The sequence below is a fragment of the Tigriopus californicus genome, chromosome 8 (assembly GCF_007210705.1).
Source record: "Tigriopus californicus strain San Diego chromosome 8, Tcal_SD_v2.1, whole genome shotgun sequence".
Classification (NCBI taxonomy): Eukaryota; Metazoa; Arthropoda; class Copepoda; order Harpacticoida; family Harpacticidae; genus Tigriopus; species Tigriopus californicus.
This window is the reverse complement of record NC_081447.1, coordinates 15030767-15056645: the sequence shown is the minus strand read 5'-3', so window position 1 is coordinate 15056645 and position 25879 is coordinate 15030767. Positions and strand designations below refer to the sequence as shown.

At 41.0% G+C, this 25879-nt stretch overlaps 1 protein-coding gene across 1 annotated transcript; it reads left to right on the top strand.

Annotated features, from left to right (window-relative positions):
• Positions 1-7758: 7758 nt before the first annotated feature.
• Positions 7759-9130, top strand: LOC131884852 (NECAP-like protein CG9132). The gene has a single exon (XM_059232746.1). It carries the CDS (start codon positions 8178-8180, stop codon positions 8841-8843), a length of 666 nt encoding a protein of 221 aa, XP_059088729.1. The 5' UTR covers positions 7759-8177; the 3' UTR covers positions 8844-9130.
• Positions 9131-25879: the final 16749 nt, after the last annotated feature.

Here is a 25879-nt window from a genome sequence, read left to right as displayed (position 1 = left end):
TGAATGTTAAAAAGTTGAAGCCAAGCTACAATCAGGGCGTTTACTAGCTGGGCATTTTTCATTGAAACTAAGTCATGAAATTTGCAATCGCTTAGCAACTGCTTATCAAATAGACAAAGATACTTTTAAATAAAGCCAACATCTATCAATTACGATTTATTTATTTCTGTTAAAATAAAATGTTTCTCCTCATTACATATTTTTAGATAGCATTCCAGATCAACCCTACATTCAAGGACTAGCTCGGTCTGCCAACTTAAACTCGTTGGTAGACCAAATATCATATAAAAATTGAAAGGTAATAAATAGACGAATTATAACCTTTCATTTTAATAATACTGGGGATTACATTCCCTGTAGCAGTTAGATAAGCAAGGGAAAAAACAAACCAAAAAATATGACATCAAACACATCTTTAAAAGCCAAAAACCTTACCTAACAATTTGTTTATGATAAACTAATCTTAAATGTGAAAACTATATCATTCTTAAACCTTAGCAATTAGGCAAAATGTTCAATCTTTGGTATCAACTCTTTTTAAGAAGAAATGCCAAAGGCTCATGATTTGAACAAAGTTAAGCTTTGAAAAGATACATAACAATGTTGAATAATCAAAGCTAAATAATTAGAATATAAAACGAAGCCAACCCAACTCTTGAACACTTTGCGCCAACAAAGTGTTTTTTTTCTTTCATGCTTATACTCTTACTTACACATTGTGTTTTTGAGTAGCCGCAACAATAAACAATACATTGGTAGAAGGAGACTTTGGTACTTACTAAGTTGAGATAAAAAAAAGTTCTAAAAATGCTTTCAGAAATCTTCTTTTGGGTACATGGCAAAGGTTTTAAAAACTTATTTGCTTTTGACATCATTAACGAGCTATTTCAGAAATAAGATGTCAGTTTTAAGTACATTTTCTGCAAGATTTATAATTTTTAAACTTTTGTATTTTTGGACACTTTTGGAGACACGTTTATTTTTGGACACTTTTTCCCAAGGGTGGACAAAAGTGTCCAAAAATAAAGCGCTCACCCTGTCACTTAGGCCAGTGTATTTTCATACCCATTAATAAAAGTCAGAGGTACGAACTTAAAAAAAACAGACCTCCAGAAGAGTTTATTAACTACAACAACAATCAAACTAGAAAGGAGCGGCTTCCATGCTACACTGTTTTATAGCTTAAGTACGTTTTAACCACCATAGGTTCTGAAGCTTGTCCAATCTGAAGTTTATTGAGCAACCAAACATCAAGCAAAATGTTAACACTCAATGCGTGTCATGCCTCTGATTGCTTAAATAGTCGGCAAGCAAGCAAGCAAATCTATGCGCCTGGGTGACTCTCCACATTGTCTGCATTACTTGCCCAACGTTTAGCGAAAAAGCATGGTATTGTCTTTTGGCTCATTTTGTTTCGTACCATAAGGTAGAATATACCTTGAGGTTTGGCTTTGGCTGAACATGGTTATTCTTAAGTTTTGCCATTTTTCGTTCATCTATGAAGTTGTGCAAGGTCATTGATTTGATTTGGTTGTTTTTATAAATACAAGTGCTTTTTTAGGTTAGTTCATCTTTGGTACATGGTGAACATATCAGGCTTGGATTAGTGACTAGTGCATGAAAATTGAGATGACATATCACAGGTGATAAATGGGCTCCACCATGAACCACTGGAATATGGACGGGGATGGTAAGGTTGAAAATTAGCAACTCCAATTCGAGTCAATGAATTAAATTCTTCTTCAAATAAGGCTGGCCCCAGATCCCTGCGATTGCGTATTTCAAATGTCAGCTCAATCAAACGACTGGGTCTAAAGTTATGCCCTCTCAAAGTGCAGTACATAACAGTACATAATCAATTACCACAAGAGGGCTAGTTTGTTCATTCATTGGAGAGCTTTGTAGTGCCTTTTAAGACGGCATAACTTTTGATCCAGTCGCTCGATCAAGCTGAAAATTGAAATGAGTAATTGTTGTAGCCTGGGATCATTCTCATTTGAAGAAGAACAAATTGCGTTAACTTAATCGCGAAAAGCTAATTCCTAAACCAAGCGTCCCCGTCCATATTCCAGTTGTTCATGGCTCCACCCAAGGTTGTTGTTTACACGATGAAACAATGTTCCTTATGGCTCACGAGATAAGCCAACGTGAATGTATACTAATATGATTACCCAAAAATGTGTAAGGGAACGCATATAAGACAGATACATTATATACACGCCTGGCTTTTTTGGTTGGTAGCATATTGTCTCTCAATCAGTCCTTGGTATGTTTTTTCTCTGACTTGCCGTTTTGGACTTTCATGCCAACTAGAGGTTGCTTGGGTACCAAAAATACGTCATCGAGTCTATCCTTGAAGCAGATGTCTATGTGGATAGATTCGGAGTTCTTTGGGGGTGGATTGAAACTTGATTTCCTATATTTTGATCCCGTATCAATCAGAACTTTCTCTGAGATTGTTTGTCTAATCTTGTGACCTTCGAAAAAGCCTTTTCATCGAAAATCAATTGGATTTTAGTTTTATCCTTTCTACCAACTGACCATCATGGGCGAAAAATTCCGAAAATCTAATTGGATATATTGTAAAAGATGCCCAACCCATTAAGAAAGCGTTCGACCACTTTGACAAGGAAATGGGATAGCTTTTAGCTTCTCCATCTGCAAAAAAGTCATCCATGGATAGCGATGCTACTTATCGTTACGAGGTCTACAGATAAAGCTTTTTTTTAGTTATCGAGAGTGTTGATACTTGGAAGGACTTTTGGGAGGTTCAGAACGCAAAATCCATCATTGGATCAAAATCCCTTGGACTCCAGATTGTCACAAATGAACTTCTGAAATTTTCAAATTTTCTGGTCTGTCTGGCTCTCTTGGGTAATTTGTTGTTGCTGGAGAACTTCTAGCTAGAGTTGAGCTACCCATTTTTATGTTCAAGCAAACCCAAGTTTCAGAGTTTCTTACGGTTCACGGGATATGGTTTAGGTTCTGCACTTCATTATTAGTTAGCGTCTGTCAAGTATAGGGCCGATTGTGCAGATTCCTCTTTATTGAATCGTAATGCGTTTGAGTTGCTTTTTGGCTATTTCTATCAAAATCTCGTTGGTAATTAGTGACCCAGGTCACATAATATCGGGAAAAGAAATGGCCCCATTTTCCTTGGGGTGTCTTAGGTTGGAAGTAAGGGCCCCTATTGAATCATCATTTGATTAGGCGAGCCAATACATGCGTTCATAATCAAAACATCAACCAATTGCCAATCACTAAGCTTGGCCACAAGCCCCAATGATTATTGCTAAGATCTCGATAATTTTCCCAAAAATGTAAGTACGAGTAACTTATTTTGGCCTCTTCGCCAAAGTCAGAATTTGTTTCAAAGTAAAAAAAAATGCTTTATATGCTAATGAACCTATTTTGGACATTACACTGAAGCAAAAAACCCAAAGATTTTACCGATCGGAAACCACGCAATCAATTGGAGTAAATGCCATTCATTGAATATTAACGCTAATAATGTAGAGCGCTTCTTAGGCTCAAAATATCCTCTAAAAATGCGCCTAACGTCAATGAACTTATTTCAAAAAAGTGCTGCACATTTTTCTGGGCACCGGGTATTACATCAACCGGAATTCAGCCCTAGTCCTATGGCCAAATATGTTTAATTGAATATTCTAAATCGGAAATTGGCCTCAAAACGAGTGAATAACTAGTACGACAAGCTGCGTCTCTATCGTCTTAAATTGTAGTCAGTTTGAAGAAAGTGCTTGAAAACGTTTCTGGGAATGGGATTTTTAACGTTTGAACTTGCCAACTACCGGCCTAGTTAAATCTTGGCCTACTTTCGGCCTGAAAATCATTTTGGACCCTCTGAAAGAAGTCCGGAACCAAAAAGCGATTACAGGCAAATGCTGTTTCTTGGGAAAAAACTAATAGCATTTTAGCTCAACCGCAATATTTCCAAGCAAAAAAGTGCCAAGAGGCCATGGAACAAAAATTGCGATACAGTATTTGAGGTCAACAAACCGAAGAGTTCCTGAGGTTCTGGTTTGCTTTCCTTTGGAGAATTCAGACTCAAAATACCTCAATGTCTTTTTTGCATGGAAAGTAGTTCTGAGCCACCTCTTATGTAGATTCGAATTCGTTCTCCAATCGAACTAAAATAACAAAGCATTTCCCCACTAACATGACCTCTAAAGATTGATTGGCACTCCTTTGATTCTAGCAAGACCAATCACAAGGCCGGTTAAGGATTTCGTGTGATCTGGTGGACTCCATAGGGTGTTATTGTTGGAAATGTAGCCAGGTGGTGTTGTCAATGTTTTTCTACAATAAATTAAACGAGTTCCATTCAATATACACTAAGGGGACTTCCGGGGTTTGGCCTCTTTCGACACGATCTTGTCTCTCACGAAAAACAGCTATTGCCATGAATTTCACTGCACTGTCATTGTGACGATCTTCCCATCAACTTTGACTTTACTGCAACCCAATTGTGTTAAAGCAGCGTACACTGTGACCGTAAAGTTCTTGCCACTTGACCGAACTTCTTGAAGCCGCTTCTCAAGCTTCACTTCTTTGCTCCACTTTTCCTAACCTTAGCACTAATGTCAGTATTGCTTCTTATGCTGATGATAAGAAATTGGTTTGCGGTAGAAGTGGTCAAGATTTCAGTTTTCTGGTAGAGGTTCTGTGGATCAAATCTACTCTTGGGGGGTTGCAGTGAGTAAAACGACCTTTATTGGTATGAAATGAAATTTGACTCCATGACTTTTGGACCACTCTACTCATACATATTCTATAAAATATAAAAAGAGAACTTTTTCTTGCTTGGGAAGATTTGAGCGGTGACCTGTTGGACTTCCGCCATGCGATGAATGCTCTGGCAGGGAAGCTAGTCAAGCACTCGTTCTCGATTTGTCTCCCCTTTGGATGGTTGTGGGTGCCATTTTTGAACACAAGAGCCCCTTTTGTCTAAAAAAAAACTTCGAAGTTTAAAAACATTTGAACATAAACATACGTACATAATTGCAATGTTAAAATCTAAAGGCCTTTGAATTTGAGCCTAAATCTGCCTTCCCCATCCTTTTTCTCCTTGGCTCATATAATGGGAATCATCACACCTTACAAATTGCACAAATGAAGAAGAACAAATATTCTATATACCGTAGTGATATGCAAATTGACACTCTTGTCCTTGAATAATTCAAACTCTGTGAAAAACTAATTTTTGCATGTTTTGCGGTAACTATACAGTGAAAATGATAAGACGTAATACAGATTTAAAATTGAAACCAAACCCATGTTCTAGACCGTTGTCAAAAAGCCCCTATGACATCTTCCGTCAGACACTCGCAGTGTTCAAAATTACCACGGATTTTATGGTACATATGGCATTGCCTAGAAAGCGATTGCTCTTGGGGAGTGACTTATCAACTAGTCAAATGGATAACATTGTTTATCTGAAAGAAGTACAAACTTTCAGAAATTCCCATCAAAGTGAAGAGAGTGATTGCTTGCGTGGGTGAGTGTACGTACGTATGTACTATAGACCGTCAGACCTGATTGATTAAACGATTCTCGAGCAATCAACTTCCAGCTGAGCTCTCTAGATTTATGTGGATCAATCCCATCAAGGCTGGATAGAGGGGTGGATTCTCTAACCTAGAGTTCCTGAGCACAAATCTTGGGGGAATAAGGCTGTTCATGGACTGAATCAGTCCAGGCATCACTCAGACCCTTGGGACTCAGATCGTTGGCATTGCGGATCCCTAATTTGCTTTCAGGGTTGGGTGACATTGTTACTTTTTCTTCAACCCTCGCACGGTCTTGATGTACCCACGAACTTCTAGAAATATGGACTGTGAGCGAGCTTTCCGCGCCAAATCGGCTTGCTCTTGGTCATAGCAACCCTGAGTCACTTGTCATGTCCATGACGACCTATCTTCATTGCTCGAAAAGCTCACAATCATCAGTAAAGTTCACGAGGACCTGGAGAGGAAGAACCCCACTCAAACCAGTGATGACGAAGTGATGCAGTGCTTACTACACAACTCCGGGTTTATCTCCTGAGTTCCCTAAGCATAGGTTTGGACTCAATTTAGGCCAAGTTCATCTATTTAACATGATCTTGTGATCGTATAAAGTGCTTATTTGGAATAAAGTTCAAAGCTTAGGGAATAACAAATTTTTTACTCCTGTTCGTAGTCCACATTTCAAGAAGTCCGTGATTTATCTGATTCTTTTATTTATCAAGGCTCCATCCAGGTAATAAATATCGATTCCAAAATAATGTGATAACCTTAGATTTTGATGAAAGAAAAGGGATTTACAATTCACCAACCCCACCCAAAATGGAATTGATAAGCACATCCAAACACTTAGAGGGATAGATTTACTTCAGCAACACTTTGATCATGATTGGATATTGTCGGCAACCAATCCTTGAGTTAACGTTTCAATACATCAAGTTTTTCAAAAACATGTACTTCCTTAGGTTCTGGGTAAGCAAACGCTTGTTTTGATCAGGACCTGGGCAAGTTAAAGAAGACATAGATAGTCGATAATTTGACAGAGACCAAGCTGCAACACAATAACCTGAATTGGAAGAAATACAAAATGAAATGTGAAGACTTGAAGGAAATCATATCGGTTCGAATTTATAAGAGAAGAAGGGACCAAGAAAAAGAAAGACAAACATGAAAAACTGCAAAATAAAAAATCTATCTTAAGCGTTAATTTGTTCTGTCACGTAGAAATGCGAAACGACTTCTGGAATAGGAGAAAATTAATAGTTTCAGAACTGTATTTGGTGCATGGGATGTTTTGATGTAATCAAGCGAAGGATAATCGTGATGAAAGAGAAAATAAAAAGTGAAATTGCCGGCAAATTCGATTTGCCTGTTTTTCGAATGTTTCTGATCGAGGGTTCGATTAATTGTGTGGTGCATGACTCTATATGGATGTACTCATGACTTTTTTTACATCTCATAATTTGGTGTTTTGGTTCTTTTCCCCTAACGTTACGCTTCATGCACAATGTGTCGCTAAGTGATACTGATAATAAAAAAACTACCCGTTGATAATCAAAAGATTAAAGCGATAAAAATATAACACTAATCGCTAATCATAAATTAAGGCAAAATATGCGACATACAAATGCCAGAATTTCACGCACCGGAAATGCCAAAACTAATCACTGGAACTGATTAGTATGTCCATTTCCCCACAACAAGAACAACGCTTGTGGATTTAAACAGCAAGAAAACTTTATTTCAAAGTAAAAGACATCATTTGTAAATATTTGCAATCTCACTTGTAAGAAAATTATACTGTTTGACGTTTACCTTTTGTTCCTGCCCAAAAATGAAAGTATATATAAGCATACTACATCGTAGTAAGGCCGTAAACTCGATATGTTTACTAATCCATGAATTTGACAGCCCATTTCAAGATATAAAAAGCGTACAGATGAAAAAAGTTAACAATGGTGAAGCTCCTTCTGTACGGAATTAAAGTAGAAAATTGATGGATAAAATCCATTGAGTTGTTGCGCAAGATGGTATTTGCTGAGGTTGCGTCATTACTTTTTAGTAAAGTTCCGTGAGAATATATTCCTTAATCGTTTCTTCTCAACTATTGAGAAAGTCATTTTTCGTCCTCTTATAAATCACAACCATAACTTTAATACCTTTATTCAAAGCTGAAATGACTGCTCTATGCAAAACCTATGATTAGATCCATTGAAGCAGAACCATAATTCACCATTGCCCTAACAATGACATAACATATCATTCAAGGTCGAAGGACCCTCAGAAGAGTCCTGTGGGATAACCAATAGTTTGGAGAACGTTCTTTTGGAACAGGCAACGTATGTAGAAAGAGAAAGCCATTGGTTCCATAACAGACTCACACACATGCACACCATCACGTGAAAACAGACATCAGCCGCGCACCTAACACGGAAAACCGTTCAATTGACTCTGGATTATTAGTGATCGCTCTACTGCTTTCAGCCCATCTTATCTGTGAGGATCCACACTGAAAGCTTCCCTACTACCTTTCCCTTAGGCCGGATCTCATTCATTACCAACCACCACCATTCTGGCCAATTCACGGTGAGACAGCTGAAAGGCCAGCCATAACAAAGACAGACCACCAATTGTCACACCTCGAACGTCAAAATGGAAACCACAATAATGATCAAGCAAGAGGTCATGGCCTACAAGATCCCGGCCCAAGCCTCGGGGAACAACGGTTGGAAGGCCAACTCTTGGAGTCTGGATAAGCCGGATTGGACCGGAAAGCTTCGTTTGGTGGCCAAGGACAAGGACTGCGTGATCAAACTTGAGGACAAAACGTCCGGGAAGCTCTACGCCGAATGTCCCGTGGATGCCTATCCGGGTCCGGCTGTTCAGAGCGTGTCCGACAGCTCTCGATATTTCGTGATCCGAATCAGTGACGAGGGCACTCGAACGGCTCATTTGGGCTTGGGATTCGCGGATCGATCCGATGCTTTCGACATGAACGTCTCGCTCCAAGACCATTTCAAGGGCCTCAAGGTGGAGGAACAAATTCAGAAAGAGAGTGAAGAGCCTCGAGAGCAATTGGATCTGTCCCTCAAGGAGGGCGAGACCATCAAGGTCAATATCAATATCCCACGGAAAGGTAATCGGGAAAGAAGCCGTTCGCCGGCCGTGGGGGTTGGGCCATCTGGGGGCGTGTTGCCACCGCCCAAGGTGAATATGGCGGATGCAGTGGCGGCTGCGGGGCTCCAAGTCCAGAAAGGCCCCAGGATTGATGCACCACCCGCGAAAACGGCGGCTAACCCCAATTGGATCCAATTCTAAGACGACCTTCCTCCGCTATAATTCCATTCAAGTTATTATCAATGTCTTGTTCGAGCTTGTTTTTAAGCCAAGTAAGTAAATTAGTTCAATGCAATGGACGATGCTGGCCAAGGACACAAACCATACGGACATTGGTCGCAACAACCAAGATCTCAGTCACTTTAAAGCGTTGCTGATAGTGCGATGCACAGGCAATGTAGTACATGCAATCCATATGCAATACAGTGTATTGTGTCAGTTTATTCTGCATAACTCCTCTTGAAAATAAGAATATAAAATCTGATTGAAACTGATTCGATGGCCTCATTTCATTAAGATGAAGCCTAGTCACAAAGGGCTGTTATTTATTCTGATAACATTTATGATCTTAAAAGGATTTTAGATACGATGTACGATTCAACGTCCTCTTTTACGGCGGACCATTTTTCCAAAAGAGAATTTTTCGAAGGTTTTTGTGACTTAAATTTAGTATCGTCTAAAAGTTCTTATGATAAATCCTCGTTTGCTAACCATACGCAAAAGAATAAACTACGGTATTAGACCAATAAAGATATCTAACACCACCTCGAAATGAATTAAAAAAGCTGAAAATAACTTTTACTTTTTTTTGGCCTTTCGGGCCAATTTTCCCAGTTTACTTCTCCATTTTATAGATCAATTTTGGTCATTTGAATCCTTGTCTATTAACTTCTTAACTTTCTTAGGGGGCCTTTTTATTTACTTCCAGGCAGCTTGACCAGATGAAAACTTAAATCCCTACCCAAAAGTTGTCAAAAAAAGTTCATCATTTTATTGTTGGGTTGGGTTTTCACGGGCATTACGTACTAACAGTTACAAGGAAAGCAGTCCCCGGTATTATTAAAATTAAAGATTATATATGTACTGTCTAATTGTTGCCACTTTAACTTTACACAATACCGGTATTTGGTCTACCAACGAATTTAAGTAAAAAATTTAACCCTGTTTTGTTTTGGAAAGTCAACAGATACCTATAAAAGAAATGCAATGATCCAAACTTACTGCCATGGATTTTATCCAACCAAAATCTAAACCTTATAGAACACAAAAGGACCCTAAGCAATAACACCAGGCTCTAAAAGTGAACCAATGGTTTTTCTTAACGTCCGTATCAATTAAAAAGTCTCTTACTTTTTAATATCGCAAGAAAGATATCATAATTTCCTGCCATGAAAATGAAGAACTAAATGAAAAACTTAATAGATACAGTTGTGCGTCTAGCATTTTGTCACAACAAATATGCACCAAAGAGGCTCAAACGACCTTTTTGCAATTGAAACAATTGGTTTTGCATTTCTACATCCTTCTTTTGCATTTTTCATTACTTTCCGCACATTTCTGAACTTAAAAGCGATATTTCGGCCAAAACAACAACTTTTATTCGAGATTTATAAACAACACGAACATGCATGTACCGCATTCACTTTTTTAATCTCTTGTGTTAGCTATGCGGGAGATACGCCGGAAAATTCATCCTTAAAGGCTAAATGAACACTCTAATTCGTTTCAAGAGTACTACATTTGCTCCAAAGATAAGTTGCGGTTAAAATGATTTCAAGACTTAATCATGTTTTGGGGGGAATTGTCGTTTTTGAGAAAAAGGCAAAGGTCTCCCTTCTAAAACAAATACCCGTAGTTCAAAGTATGTATTGTGTAGTCTCCTAAAGCCAACGTTTGTTATTGCTCAGGGGAAAGTGGCGAGTAATATTCTCTTGAAATTCAAAAACGTAGAATTTTGTTCGAACAACCTGAGTGCACTTATTTTCTTACGATACATGTCTTAATCAATAATCAAAACATTTTAGCTTGCCAAACAATACAGGTTCGGAATTTGACCTTTTCAAGCTGGCATTCTCCAATAGTTCCCGTAATGCCTGAGCAACAAAATTTAAAAGAACGCAATGAAAATTCTTCCGAGAAAGAATTCAAGATTCTAGAGGAGGTCACTTTTTTGATTTGTTATTGTCGAAATGATTTCGGGACCAAATATGAAATGTTGCTAACAAATCCATTTCTGTGGAAATTTCAAAGCTTAGGTCCAAAGAATATCGATAAGCATGGACAATGATGGCCAGGATTGATTCTCTTTATAAACTTGCAACATTACTTTTTATGAACGTTTTATCATGCCTGAATCATTATAAAAGATATGTAATTTTGACTCGAGGCTTAGATCATGGGTAATACGAGTACGTTGCCTGGGCATTACAAGGTCTTTGAAATATTCATATATTGTACTTCGCTTTGAGCGGCTTTGAATTTATACACTGATCTTGTGCAATTTCCGATCTGTTGTCTGAGCCAAAGCAGATTCATTTTATTGCAGCGTGATTGAAAATGCGAGGCCGACATCATCCATGCTTTAAATAGTCAAAATGTGATAGTTTGGCACTAAGGCGCTAGCTTACCGACTCCCTAATGGAAAGTGCACGTATTCATTCTGCTTTCACGAGAATCGTCTTGCATAATACTATCATGTTCACCACAATCTTTTCTGTGGAAATGAATTGGTTGCCTTCCGTTTGTTCAAAACATCTCTCTAGGGAGAAAATATATTTTGCCCTTGGCGACATCAGATTATGCATGCGTATTCTGATGTTTTGAACACATTCACTAGAATCGTGATTTATGAATCACGCCAGACCCTTAACGAGTTAGATGGCGCTACATGAAGCAACACCCACCCTAAGGTTATATGGCAACAAGGCGCAATATTGTAACAAACTAGATAATTGCGATTTTTGTGCCAATTCAAAGTGGTCCTGTTGCCTTTTGCCAAACGACCCAGCCCTATAAAAACTAACTAGAACCAACCGAAAAAAATCCATTTTTTATCTGTTTGACCAATTTTATATAAGTCATTGAAAGAAATTTGAACCAGGCTCCGGTGGAAGTGAAGTCAGATGATAAATAGGATGCAAGGTGCTGATGCTTTGGTGCTCCATTTTTGTAAATGTTTGTGCTTATCGGGGCGCCATCTATGGGTGAAATTTGAACGATACTATTTACTGACATTATGGGGTTCAATATCTGTGACTGATGTTTATCCTGTTGGCACAAATGTAATCATTTTTCAAAAAAGGCCAATACGGAACAAACAGATTCAATCATTCGCTGATCTTACTTATGTTGGATGAATAGTTCTGATCCTTAAACAGAATTGGGATTTGGTCCAAACAAGAGCATCATTCAATTTTGCATGATATGCTTCCTGATTCAAACTACTGCATGGCTGTCTCAATCTAATATGAGCCTAAGCCTGGAATTGATGGGCGATCACATGAGACAGATATCTTTGAAATGGTCTCAAAGACCCTGATTAGCATAAAGATACAACCAACGGCTTCCATATTACTATTACCATTCGGTGTCTGCAGTTTGGTGGACGATGCCCAAAGCAAACTCAGTAGTACTAAGTACACGTACATCATGGAGGACATTTTATGAACCTCGAGAAAGTTTGAGCAACGGCAACATTCTCCAAAATTTTCTCGCGACTTTTTCACCCATGAGCCATTTCAAAATGTACATACTACCAAAGGATACCTTTGATCAACGAGTTGGCCAACATTTTTGCCTCCTCGAGAGCCATGTCTCTCTAAATATACGCCCTGTAGATAAAAGATGAACAAAAGGGGTGTACTTCTGTACATACTCGGAGCTTGCGTAGTTCAGTATGTGACTATAAGATGATACTACTTTCAAATTTACGGATTAATTTCTTGATAACAGGGCGCGTGTCGGCGGTTTTGGCGCGCACACACACATACACACACACAAGCACTGTTTAAACTTGGGGGGACCATATTCTGAAATGTGCATCAGTCCAATTGCTTGGATCCTCGTCCAGTGTATCCCTCATAAAAAATAGTCACATTCAGTCCGTGATAAATGAGGAGAAAATGAAAGATTATGAAGCCTACCTTTGAGACTATTTTTCCAAGTGGAGTGTTAGAAAGCTGGTTGGGTTTCAATAGTCGTGACTGGCTCATTTTCAGTGAGCTATAATGTATCTTCAGTCGGGCCATTTAGTTTGGTAGTGGTGGTGGCAGCAGGAGACTTCAGAAGCCTTCAAAACAGCTTAGTTCGACCTACAAGTACTGACTGCATAAACGTGGTACTCGGTGCGAGCATGTGCCATCATCATTATCTTCTTCTTCTTCTTCTTCTTCTTCTTCTTTCGCATCATAATCGTATTCAAGATTAGACCATTTTATGACGATAATTTTAGGGCAGAACTCTGATCTTTTCCCGTCGGAATAATATATCTCTACTGGTACATTCAAATCGCCCTGTTGTTGTTCCCTGACGAGAGCAAACGTACAGAGGAGATGCGTCAGATGGTTTTCATACTTACGTTCGAGCTTTGTATCTGCAACTAACTACAATGGGTGCATAGTGCGAGCATTGGATTTGATGTCAACTCTTCTTAGTTCACTGGATTGCCCGTATGTTTGCTTGCATGATTGCTTATCAAGATCAAGGAAGGAAGATTCTGGGGGTTTGTTGAGACAATTTCAGGTAATATTTGTTAGGAGGTCATTATTTCAGCAGTGGGTAGGAAGTATATAATGACAGTTTGAACCTACCAGGCTTATCATTCTGAGGTGTTGAGGCTGATGTGTATTCACTTTGAAGTAATCAGGAATTTCATCTTTTTCATTATGATATTTCATTTCAATAGTAGTGGGAATCAGGTAGCGGATGGAGAAGCCCATTCTTTAAATATGTCCTCCTACCTGCCTCAAATTAATACCGATAGCATATTTGAATTATCATAAGCGGCCTCAAGGGTCAGATGGTCCAAAATTTGCGATCACTAAAACGCCAGAGACCTAGGAACAGAATGCAACATCAAGAAATTCGTATCACAAGTCTCTGAGGTGCGCCTGGTCAGCCCATCCAAGGTTGGGAGCGAAGAACATGCTCTCTCTTTATTGGTTGCATCCAGTAGGGCAGGCTTGTACAAAGATGCGAAAAAGTCCGCCACTAACTCGGAAGTTCGCATGAGCAAACCCTCCGCCATTGTTAAGAACTGTTTTCATCAACTTAAGAGACAGTTGTGGAGGAGATCCAGGGCTGTCCAGAAGAATACCAACCATCCTCTTCCTTGAGCAGCTCTTCACGGACTTGGAGTTGGACGTGACTCAAAGATGAGTCTTAAAAAATGTGCAAATTTTCTGACCTGAGGACACCACAGACGGAGAATCAATCTAATACGGATAGTAAATTACTTATGGGAATATTGGATTGATAATGGGATGATTGGATTCGTTGATCTAGTGATGTCCTACCCTGTGTTCCTAACTAACACCCCAAATACGGAAAAATAACAAGCAAAATATATCAACTGTACGATCATTTTAACCTACAGTCAGTTTTTACGAACTTTTTTAGAGCCCGTTAGAAAAGTGGCGAGATGTTAAAAGAGTTGCGACCAGATATTCAGATCCGAAACAATTTGGAGTTTGAAGGCACATGCTTTTATGGCAAATAAAAAAGGTACCTACTGCTAGTACAAAGTTCTAGAGCTATTTATCAAGAAATATAGAAATAAGTAGAATTTCGAAGTAGAGCTAGAGATTATTGTCTACTATATGAGACGGAGAGAACCTCCTGCTTGGCCATAACCGCTGGAGAACATTGATCTTTCTTGAAATGCATGCAGGACTACGTCTGCCAGTTTGACTTTGGGTCCTAGCAATCTCTTTTGCTGACCCTGAACCGCACAAACTATTTCGGTTTGGCAGAGGTTTATGAGTAGGACTTTGTCATAAGCAAATGGCGCTTCATTTGTAATCGACACTTCGTACCAGGCACAAAGTGGTCTATCGTGGGAGATTTTGTTCGGTGTTCAATGGTATGCTTTTCTATTTCTTGTAGTTTTCATATCAAACGTACAGCAGGAACTAGGTACGTACCCACAATGTCTGGATGCAACAATTGGCCACGGACTCGGCGAAGCGCCCTCAATTCGATCTGACATTTGCACCGGAAGAAATTGGATTATCCCAAATTGAACCGACAAGATATTGACAATGACAACCCTGATGTGCTCGAACAAAAATGTGTTGGAGCTTGAACTTTTTTATCGAACAGGAAAAAAGGAACGAAATAACGCGACCTAGTACTATTCGATGGAGTAAATTTGGCCAACATGAAGACGGCCCCGACCAGGAGGTTTCCCCAAAGAGCCAAGGCAAAATGGGAGACATATGAGTGAAATTACGATGATGGGTTTTTGGTCGTCCTCGTCCAATGGGCATTTTATCTCCAGAAACCATTTCAAAGGAATATTAAAGCAGATTTCCCTGGGGTCATAAAATCATTAGCAAGACGAGAAGCTCCCGAGAAGCCCAGTCCAACGCCAACTGGGTGAAGCAGGAAGAGGTGGTGGTACAGTGGCACACGAAGTGGTAGTGGTAGTGGTATTGGTAGTGGTGATGGAGGTTGGCCGTCGAAGTGGCAATAGCAATGGCAATGGGCCACGAGTTGCCACTGGTTGGTGATTCGAAGGATGCGATCTGAACCATTAAGATGGTTGGACGCTTTGCCACCAATCACCACCAGAATTTTGATCAGCATGATTTTCGTGACCAAGAAAATCAAGGGAAGACATAGTCGAGCTTCCACGCTTTGGAAGTGGATATCATGAGAACTATGAGATCTCTCCCCGGTCTAAACCATCTTTAGTTATCAATCACGTCGATTTTGACGAGGATGTCGGCTCACTTTTGACTTTTAAACGATCCCGTGGACCAATCAAATATCACTTAGACCTCTTTGTTTGATTCAAATGAGCCCCGAATTATTCATGAGCCATCTTATTTTAATATCGAGTGTGAAATTATTGAGAAAAACCGCCCATTTCTGGGCATTGTGTTGTAAAAACCTGCAAACAGAAACCAATCAGTCGCCCTCAAGGGGTGAACAACGTAAGAAACCACCAATGTAGTTTGTCAAAATAAATCGAGCCAGGGTGGCCAAAATCCGCAAATGCCTTCCTTCAACCAGAATCAAACCCAACCAACTTCCAGGGTGTTAATTGACCTGTTTGAAATTCAGTTGGGATTCTCACGCAAACAAAACATTCGCCATTGACCCCGTTGGAACCACAATTTTCAAAAGAAAAAAAAACCTCATCCACATTGACCAAGTTAGTCCTATGAAATGACTTAAATTATCCTCGGGTTGCGACAAGAAGTGACGGGGGCCTTGTGTGAGTGTGCGAATTTTTTGCTCGTTTCGCAATTTCGGCTGATGAACTGTCTCACCAAGACGGCAAGGAGGCAGTGAGGGAGGGAGCACTGTAATTTCCGAAAACCCCAGACCATGAAGCCAACCTCAGAAGCAAAAAAATGACAAACAATCACCACTCAAGAAGACGAGTTCAGAGTCGGTTACTCGTCGGTCTGTAGTACATCATATGCCGAGGTCCATCATATTCATCAGCAAAGGCTATTTACTAAAACCATTAAGTCCCACCAACATGAGTTGCAGAGAGTACTTTTTGCTGTACTTCAGAGACCCTTATCCGTTGTGGGGAAAGAGTGTTGGAAGAAAGATCTCGAATCTTAGAATTGCGCAAGCAAATGAAGTGTTGCCAAACTGAAATTGAATGAGTTTATTTAGTTGTAAAATGGACAGAGTATGGTCTGTAGAGCAAGAGTTTGGTCAGATGGAATGGCAGGTTTGGCCTCAAACGATATGATTTGGTAACTAGGGGTCAAAATCGTTCATCATTACCAAATGCAAGACAATAACTGAATTAATCATCTGAACCGATATTATCGTTTGACCTTTTCTAGTTTTGATTAGGTCTCGTCTTGGGATTGATGATCAAATCCTTTGACGTTTGGGATGAAGCCAGCCTCAATCAATTTTAAGCCTTTCAAACTCACTAATAGGCAAAAAAATCGGAACCTCTTGACAGGTTATCTATGGACATATGTAGGTATGTTTCATATGAAACGTTTCAAAAAATCTGAATGTTAAATACCGTTGGTCTGATTATGCCAGAGACCAATTATCGTCCGTTTCCAACAATAACATATTCAAAACTCTGGTAGACCCAAACGGCAGTGGGACTGGGATCAATGCCACTAGCACGTCTTCGCCCTGATGTCTCCGGGTCTATCTTGTCCATCCAGGGTTTGCTTGCTCTCATGGTCATTTAGACTGGAAAAGAACCCTTTTTATCCTAATTTGAAATTCCAAGTGAACCGTACCAACCTACACATTATTGGCTATAATCGTTTGCCAAGCACGAACGATCTCAGTCGGACGTGTAGTACCTACTGGATAAACGGACAGACATTGGACATACAACCAACTTGGTACCAATGACTAGGTCTCTTGAACAGCGCATAGGGGTCTCCGTACCAGCGTCGCAAGTATTTTGTCGGACGGTCTCATTTCTATTTGCCATTCGGACAATTCTCGGATTGGACTTCTCGATTCGTTTAGGGATAAGTTTTACTATTGGTCGAATCTCAAGTAATACACTCGGAACCATAAATAGTGAAGGACGTCTGTAGTCATTTGATGGAGTCCTATTTGTATAAATCCATGATTCGGGGGGGGGGGCTTAGGAATCCAAAGCTTATCCAGGTCTCTTTCCAGGTGCAACTAATTTCATTGATTTTTCAATGAATATTATGGAAAATAAAAAAAATAGGTGAACTGGCATTGGTCATGGTACTTATGCCAGCGTGGTTTGGCAACCCTGGTCAAAAGTAGCTCTTTGGGAGAAGAGACACAATNCGTTTAGGGATAAGTTTTACTATTGGTCGAATCTCAAGTAATACACTCGGAACCATAAATAGTGAAGGACGTCTGTAGTCATTTGATGGAGTCCTATTTGTTGAAATCCATGATTCGGGGGGGCTTAGGAATCCAAAGCTGATCCAGGTTTGAAGCGAGATCTCCAATCGTAAACAGAAGTTCTGCCGAGATTCACGGTCAAGCTAAATTTGAGGCTACTGCTTTACTTCCATAGATATGAAATGGGCCACAATTACACATGTGGAAAAGTCTTCTTGGCATCTTGAGTCAGTGCTCCTGATTGTGACACAACCGAGTCAGAATTATAGAAACATCAAATGAGAATCTTTCTAACCTTTTTGAGGACTCTTTCCAGGTGCAACTAATTTCATTGATTTTTCAATTAATATTATGGAAAATAAAAAAATAGGTGAACTGGCATTGGTCATGGTACTTATGCCAGCGTGGTTTGGCAACCCTGGTCAAAAGTAGCTCTTTGGGAGAAGAGACACAATTATTCTGAAAGACTTATTACTGTTCCACCCTGACAATGGTTGGCCAAGGAGGGTAATTAGACTCAACCAAATTTTGATGGGAATTTTTTAAGCATCATTTTTGGCAGACCAGCCAACATCGTATCATTAGAATTATTCCTCAATGAGACGACCTCCTATAATTCATTCGGTTACTCGAAAATCTAACGTCCCCTTGGAATCACTCTTGGTCTCTTAGATGCGTTCCACGTGTGAATCCACGGTATGTCTTTAATCTGGATATCCAGCCAAAGGTCAAAGGTGATACTTGTGGACAGCAATGTTGAAGAATCATGGGGTCAATTTCGACACACTTTTCGCATAAAGCTGAAGTTATGTATCACGGCTGGGCCGGAAAGAGATTTCGTTTGTCGCCGAATCTTATTTAGAACTACGAAGAATGAAGCAACCCGATTACCGAACAATTTGTTGGGATGGATTCATCTGGCGCGGATGCTGGCCATCCCTAGCCCGCTGCCTAATCTTGGGATCGTGCCAGTCCGTTGGTCGGGACTGGTCTGTCAAAAAATAATCATATCCTCGTGTTTGAGAATAATAACGTAAATCTTCTTACATTTCTGCCTGCTTTCTTGTTATGTATATGATGCCCTCGGGCCATTTGGCCAACTAGGTTCACACTGCTTAAATTATGGCCACATCCGAGGCATTTTCCACACCAATGCGAACGATCCGGGATGACATTGATGCTTGGAAGGTTTCGAGGAGTGTGCCTCTCCGCCTCACTTGATGCTACTGTGTATGGTAGTTGCTAGTTGATAGAAGTTGGTAAGTTGGTGCATGGTAGTAGAAGTAAGCACGGACGAGTGCTTGGGTATCGTAGGGATAATCTTGCCCCGAAGATAGAATAATAATGATGATAACAGCAACATTCAAAGCAAAAGATTCAGACCAACCGTCATTTTCTCTCTCGCTCTCTTGAGCCAACATCCCAGAGCTTATCAAGTTGAATGAAGTTTCCCAGCATCCAGAGATTTATCATCCGGATCATTTGTAGGAACAAGAAAACGACACGGATTCCCTTGAACTGCTTGCAATCAGATTGTTCCTCCGGCTCAATGTTGTGAAAAATTGTTACAAATGAGTGCAACTACTCTGGGACAATAAAGAAATACAACTTTCAATAGCCTGAGGCTATCATGCGTATACATGCTAATACCCATATCAGAGCATGAATAAAATGGATCTCTGTCTCAGTCAAAAAAAACAGGGGCAAAGAACAGTTCAATTGAGCCGATGAGCTCATGATGTGATCGATCAACCAGTTGATCTACTATTTTTCGTCTTCCCGAAATTGCGTCAAAGTTAGCATTCCCGGTCGATGTTATCTTTTCATAGGTCCTAACTACCGCTATCATTGCAACAAATACTGAGCCATAAACTCATTCCAGCTTTCCAAATGGTCTTTTTCTTCTTTTATTCCACCATTCTTCTATTCTCTCGACAGTGCTACTCGTTGGCATCATCACCCTCGTCCTCGTCGTCGTCGTCGTCGTCGTCGTCGTCGTTCTCTCTATTCTGAAGTTGAACATTTCCATTGTTGTTCGGGTCTCCTTCAAGGGTCTATCACTCTCGCCTACCTTCCCATACAGTATGTGTGTCTATCTGTCTGTCTTTGAGGTCCGTGGACTAGGATTTTTTTTCTGGCATTTAGCAAAGCTTTAAGAGGGTATAACGTCTTGAGGGAAAAGAATTGTGGTCATTTCGAGCAATAAAACTAGGGGGCAATTAACAACATGCGTTGGCAGCCAGCTACTCATTCCTTCGTGGGTACGGATCGCACCCAAAACCACAAACGATCACCCCTATGTTGCTCCAGCGCATCAATCCGTGTAAGCTATCCCTATTCTCGACCTTAAAGGGTGTTGTTCCAATTCATACCTTTTGCCGGGGCTTAAGATTATGAATCGAAGTTGTACGGAACTTGTCCACTACTGTACAAAATACTTAGCTCTTGCTAATCAGATTTAGCTTCGATCCTCGTCGAAACAGAATGATATCACAACATTCCGGGGTCCTGAATCGGAGGATGGATCATCAGTATTTTGAGCGTTTGGTACGAGATACACTCAATAGGAGAAGTGCAAGCAGCTTGGTTTGTTCGATTGCTCGATTCACAATTCAGTTGGGGGGTTTTGACTTATGGGCTTGGGTTTGAAGAAGCCCTTTCAAATTAACACGAAATGGTCTCGAACGAAAGGCGATGTCAGCTATCCATATATTTCTCTCATTCTTCACGCTAAGAAAATTTCATTTGATACAACGGGATCTCCCAACCCTCGCTACAGTCCCAAATGAAACCAAATCCTGCTTTTCTGAGCACATTCACGGCAGGTAAAAGGCTGGGATCGAAGTACTGTTTGATTGGGATGTAACCAACATCAGCGAGGGAAAAAAAACTATTTGAAAATTCAAAAACTCATCTCCGACCGTAGGGAGATGCCAAGAGCGAATTGAAAAATGAACTGCATTGGAACATGGGATAGAGATAAGGCAAAGCGAGATCAGAATGACCACTGATTAATTATGCTCCCCACTTTAGAGGCTCATTCAATATCTGTAACTCCACTCACTATGTACGTAGTCTTCAATGAGAGAAAACGACGCATCCCCACATGGCTACTAACGAAAAAAATATATATGCGTTCAATGTAGTGGCTCACCATTGACGAGAAGTATTATACCTTTGGAATGTTCCTGATCTTTGACCAAGGTCAATGCCATTTTTCACTCTCTGTCTCCCGTCTCGTCCTCGTATTCGTCCTCGTCCTCGTCATCATGCAGATCAATAAAATCGTCCGCAACTCTCAATTACAGGGTGGATTCACCATCTTTTTTTAGGGTCGTTTTTCGTCTCGAACTCATCTCTCTCAGGGAACTGAGCTGAAGTGGGTGAGTCTCTGGACGAATATACTACGAGTATATCGCTCCCCAAGAGGGTGGTGGTGCAAGTCGGTTGGACCGTGGGTCTGGTATTAAATGAAAGGGCCATTGAATAGGAGGACCATCATCACAATATCCCGCTTTCAAATAGCCCCTAATTAGTCAAAACCAAAGTGCTCATGAATAAAAATGTCCAATTTCAATTCGGAATCTATTGGGAGACGACGAGAGAGTTGCGCCTTGGAGAGCTCCCTGGGCTTGAAAATCACGAGCAAATCTGTGATCGAGGAATGATGAGCAGCCACCACTCCATGCGATCGTTTTGGCAGGGAAATGTAGGCCATTGTCCAAATTTCTGTGCTTGAAAGGCAGAAAGATAGCCAACCACCATGGCAATTCCTCCTCCTATTCCTCCCCTTCAGGTCCATCCAATCCAATCCAGTCCAGTTCAAGCAGCACTCTAACTTGTAGTGGTTGTAAACATTCCAACTTGTGTGGATCTGTGTGTCATTGTCCAAAGTCGCCCATTAAAATCCGATCCAATGTGCTTTTGAAGACCTCTTTCATTGCTAGTATAACAATTTAATAGGCATTTAATCCCCGGTTGGAGGACCATGCGCATATCAACAAAATTATTAGTTCAGATTTGCTCCAGTCTCTCTTTCTCTCTTTGGTTCCTATGGACAGGTGAGACGTGGAAACCGTTCCAGACATGACATTATCTAAGGACTATCAGGGTTGTCTTTAAAATTCAATCCTGGCATCCCTGGAGTGCACATACTGACCCTTCATTGACCTCTTTGCCCAAATGCCCAACCAGTGTGGTGGATCACACTTTAATCAGACCCCTCAAAAGTTCAATAAATAATCATGCCAAGTGCCAATGTCACTCCACGGTCAAAGGTGAGCCATCCAAAGTACCCATTACGGATAGCACAAAATCCAGCAGATACATTGAACTTGGAAAAATTGGACCTGGCATTGCTATCGATTTCTGAGCAATCTTTATTACAACCTCAAATCAAGTAGAGGGTCAAGGAAGTTAAAATCCATAACTTTTGATGGTGGCTGGGCCAGTTGTTACCAGGGTCCCTCCTGAAAGGTAGAGTTTTGAAAGAGACTGTCTCAAATAATACTTGACCAGTCTAATCTAATTCAATAGTAGGAGCAATACAGGTGGTAAATGGGTCATTTTGTTTCCCAGTGAGGGACCCCCCTCTCTGTGTACGTGTAACTCAATTAGTTTCATGTTAAATACAGTAGTCAGCCCCTCCCAAGTGCCTTAGTGCCTACGTATGTACTGCAGTACGTGAGAGGGCAAATCAACCTGCATCCCAGTTACATTACTATGGAACAGTAACAGCCAACCCAGAATTCTGAACCATTGGTACCATCGCATTTTAATCACTCAAAAATGAACTGGATTTCCATCAATGCTATTGATTGCCCACTTTATGACGAAACCAATGTGGTTTCCTTCTTTATTTCATTCTGATTATTGCGTTATACTACTTTGATATAAACGGTTTCTTTTGACTTCCCTCGTGTTCAGTTTTCCCCTGGATGTGAAAGGTACGTAGGAGATACAAGGCAGTGCTTCTGATTGTAAATGGCCGCCGACTTCTTCGACCCGATGAGGTCAAAGGTCGTCCGAGTTTCGCAGTTCGCGGTTCGCACACATGCTCAAAGCGTGTATCCAAGAAAAAAGGTGAGGAAAATGGGGGGAGTCCGGGGTTAAAACGCTTGCAAAATTGAATGTGTCGAGGTCTTGAGGGTGAAATTGAACACAAATGCCGGGTGTGTGGCTCAAGAGCCATTTCTTTTTCCCACTGACACTTCTGAGCTTCTGTTCTACATCTAACCATGTACGCACATCTGAGTTTGAGGGTTTGGAGGATGTTTCATTCAAATTCTGGTTGGTTTCGAATCTGCGTCGCGGTGTGCCCAAAATGCCAATCTGTTCCAGTCTTTTGATCTGATATGAGTGTCAACAACGAGCGCATGCACCATCATCTGTTTGTCAGGAGATCAAGGGGCAAAAAGTGGCAACCCTGGCGGTGAGTTGGCGCATAATGTGAGTTTGGAGATTTGACATCTGCATAAAGGGCGACCACAAATAGAGCTCGGTGACAAATCTTTCCTTCCCACTCATGTGGATATCTAGATAAAATATTTTCTTTTAATGAATGGATTATTATCATTTTACTTTATTTCTTTATTTCAGGATGGCATGCGGTGAGTGGTGTTTAGCCTAGTGGTAGAATATGAGCACTGACCAATCCAGGCACAATCAGACATTCTCGAATGTGATCCATGTGTCATGGGAAGAGCAATTTCGGGTTGGACTCAAATTGGTTGGAAGTAATCCTGTGAAGCGTTTTGGGTGGTGGCTCTCAAGAGACTTCCTGACAGGAAGGAGATTAGCGGATTACATGAATAGCCTTTTAGATTCTCTCTCTTTTCATTCTGCTGTCCTTTTAGTTTGGACGTGGATCGCACAGATCTTTCCATCTCAAATCTCTCTGAGAGCGAGCAAACTCACTTTGAAGCATCTTCAAGTCTACTCCTTACTGTTTAGTGAGATATTCATTCATATGGAACAAACCCACACTTTCTGAGATGTACTAATCTAAACGGAGTTTTGACCAACCTTTCTACTAATCAGTGGCAGAAAAAAAAGCGAACGAGATTAAGTTGGTGGCGGGGGCATGGCAAGTCATCAATCCGAAAAGAGCTTGTTCCATTAATTTTACAATCGAGCAATTCAATTGAAATTCCTGACGGCTGCTCCTTCCTTGGCACCGTCTTCTGGGCGAGGCTGCTTCGATTGGCTTGCAATTATCCGATCTAATTTTACGGCCCTTCTTTCATTCTCTGATCGTGTTGTGCTCTTCCCAACGTAACAAGTGCAATTCCACTAAACACGGCTGACTTCTGGAAACTACCATTGATCTAAAAATAGATAAGTGTGTTCTGCTCCGTGTTCAAAATATCCTTTACCGATATTTATGGTCTAACATGGCAAATGTCGCGCATCCTTCGATGGTCGATTCCAACTGAATTTCGATAAGAAGTCCATGGGAATGGATGCGTGGCCCAGAAATTCCTGGACATTTTCTAGTAGCCGGTTGAACAACAGCATCACTCCGAAGAATGAACAAAAGTCCAGGCTCATGCATGGATGGACGGACGGACAACTCGATCCAGTTTTTTCCATCTCCCATCTTTGACCAATTTCTCTCTTGGCCCGTCTTTTGTGCAACGGAAATGAGCTGTATTACGTATACGACGTTCACAATACGTACACAATCCGGGAGATTTTTTTTCTCCCTCTTAAGTCTGTCTCCTCGTACCCGAAAATTCTTGAGGAGGGCTCGAATACCATCTGGTGTGAGTGGTAGAGGCTTCTTGATTCATTACAAGTTCAAACCCATCTTGAATATCTATTGGCCATGAGTCTTTTGGGGAAATTAAACGGCTTTGGAGCCACATGGCATTTTTGCATTTGTCGAATGGCTCGAGAACAAAGCATGATTGTACAAGAAGGGTTATGGTGGGATGGATGCTATGGTATATTCACCCATCAGGACGTGTTTTGGACTATTAATGAGAGTCACTTTGTTCCTATTGAAGAGCCTCCGGGATGATACCAGGGTTTGATTTGTGACAAATTGTCCCAGACATCATCGTGGAAGAAGATATGAGGCTTAGGAAGGAGGCAGCCAAGCAGGCAGGCAGGCGGACCCGTTGGCAGCCAAGCAATAAGTACGTACCCAAGAGCCAGACGGACTGGAAAATGCTGGATAGTCGTGGTATAGTCCGTGGCAGGCTTACTTGCTCGGCCATATCTTGAGGTTTTTTTTTTCGATTGCGGATCCCTGCTGTGCTAAAACAGTAGGAAGCCTCTAAACAAATTTTTGTCTCGTCTCAGACGGGTTGAGGCTGGATGTGTAATAGGAATATGATGATATTAGGGTTTCTAGCCACCATGACCGTCACAATGACGGCGATGATGATGATGAGGTGGAGGATGGATAGATAGATAGATGGATGGATGGATGATGTACACTAGTAGCACGGATAAGCTATGGAGGTAAAACGCCGTCCAACAACCACTAGTTCGTCGTTCAGGCGCTCTCGGTCGGAGACCACCCTTTGAACATGGTCTTTGAAGTTTTCTTTTCAGAAATGAGAGTCATCATTAACTGGCTACTTTGCATAAAAACACTAACCTCTCACTCGTCCACTCGACCCGATGGTCGAGCCGAGTCATCCCGTGTCGCATTGCTGCTATTTTGCTCACAATTGAACACGTTTCTCCTACTTTTCTCCCATCCGGCAGGGCCTGCTCTGTTCTTACATACATACATACATACATTTGTATGTAGTGGATGCATGCCAGAGTGCATGTCCTCGTCACCCTGCCCGTAGAAGACCTCTCGTCTGAAGTGTTGGTGGAAGTTGGGTTCTCGTACGTTGTCGTCTCTCCAGGAGAGGCCAGAGGCAACCTCAAGTTCATCGCTCCGAGGCTCCTCCTTTCCTCGTCCTTCACTTCCAGCGCTAGTTCAGCCAACTGCTCAGGGAGTCTCGTTCTACTTTCCTTCAAGCAAGACTCGAGGCTGCGAGGAGGCCGCCTGAGGACCAGCCTCGGAGGAAAGTATCACTTCGCACCAGGCATAATCATCATCTTTTCCAAGATCCCTCAGGTCTTGGGGGAATTTTGTTCTTCAAGGAGAAGACACAAACACATCTAGTTGTGCCTAAGCAATTTTGAGGGAATCAAATGCCAAGTACGAATACTTTGGTCGTTGTGGATGGATG

Coding starts and splice junctions, on each gene's coding strand:
- LOC131884852 (XM_059232746.1), top strand. CDS start 8,178: ATGGAAACCACAATAATGATCAAGCAAGAGGTCATGGCCTACAAGATC.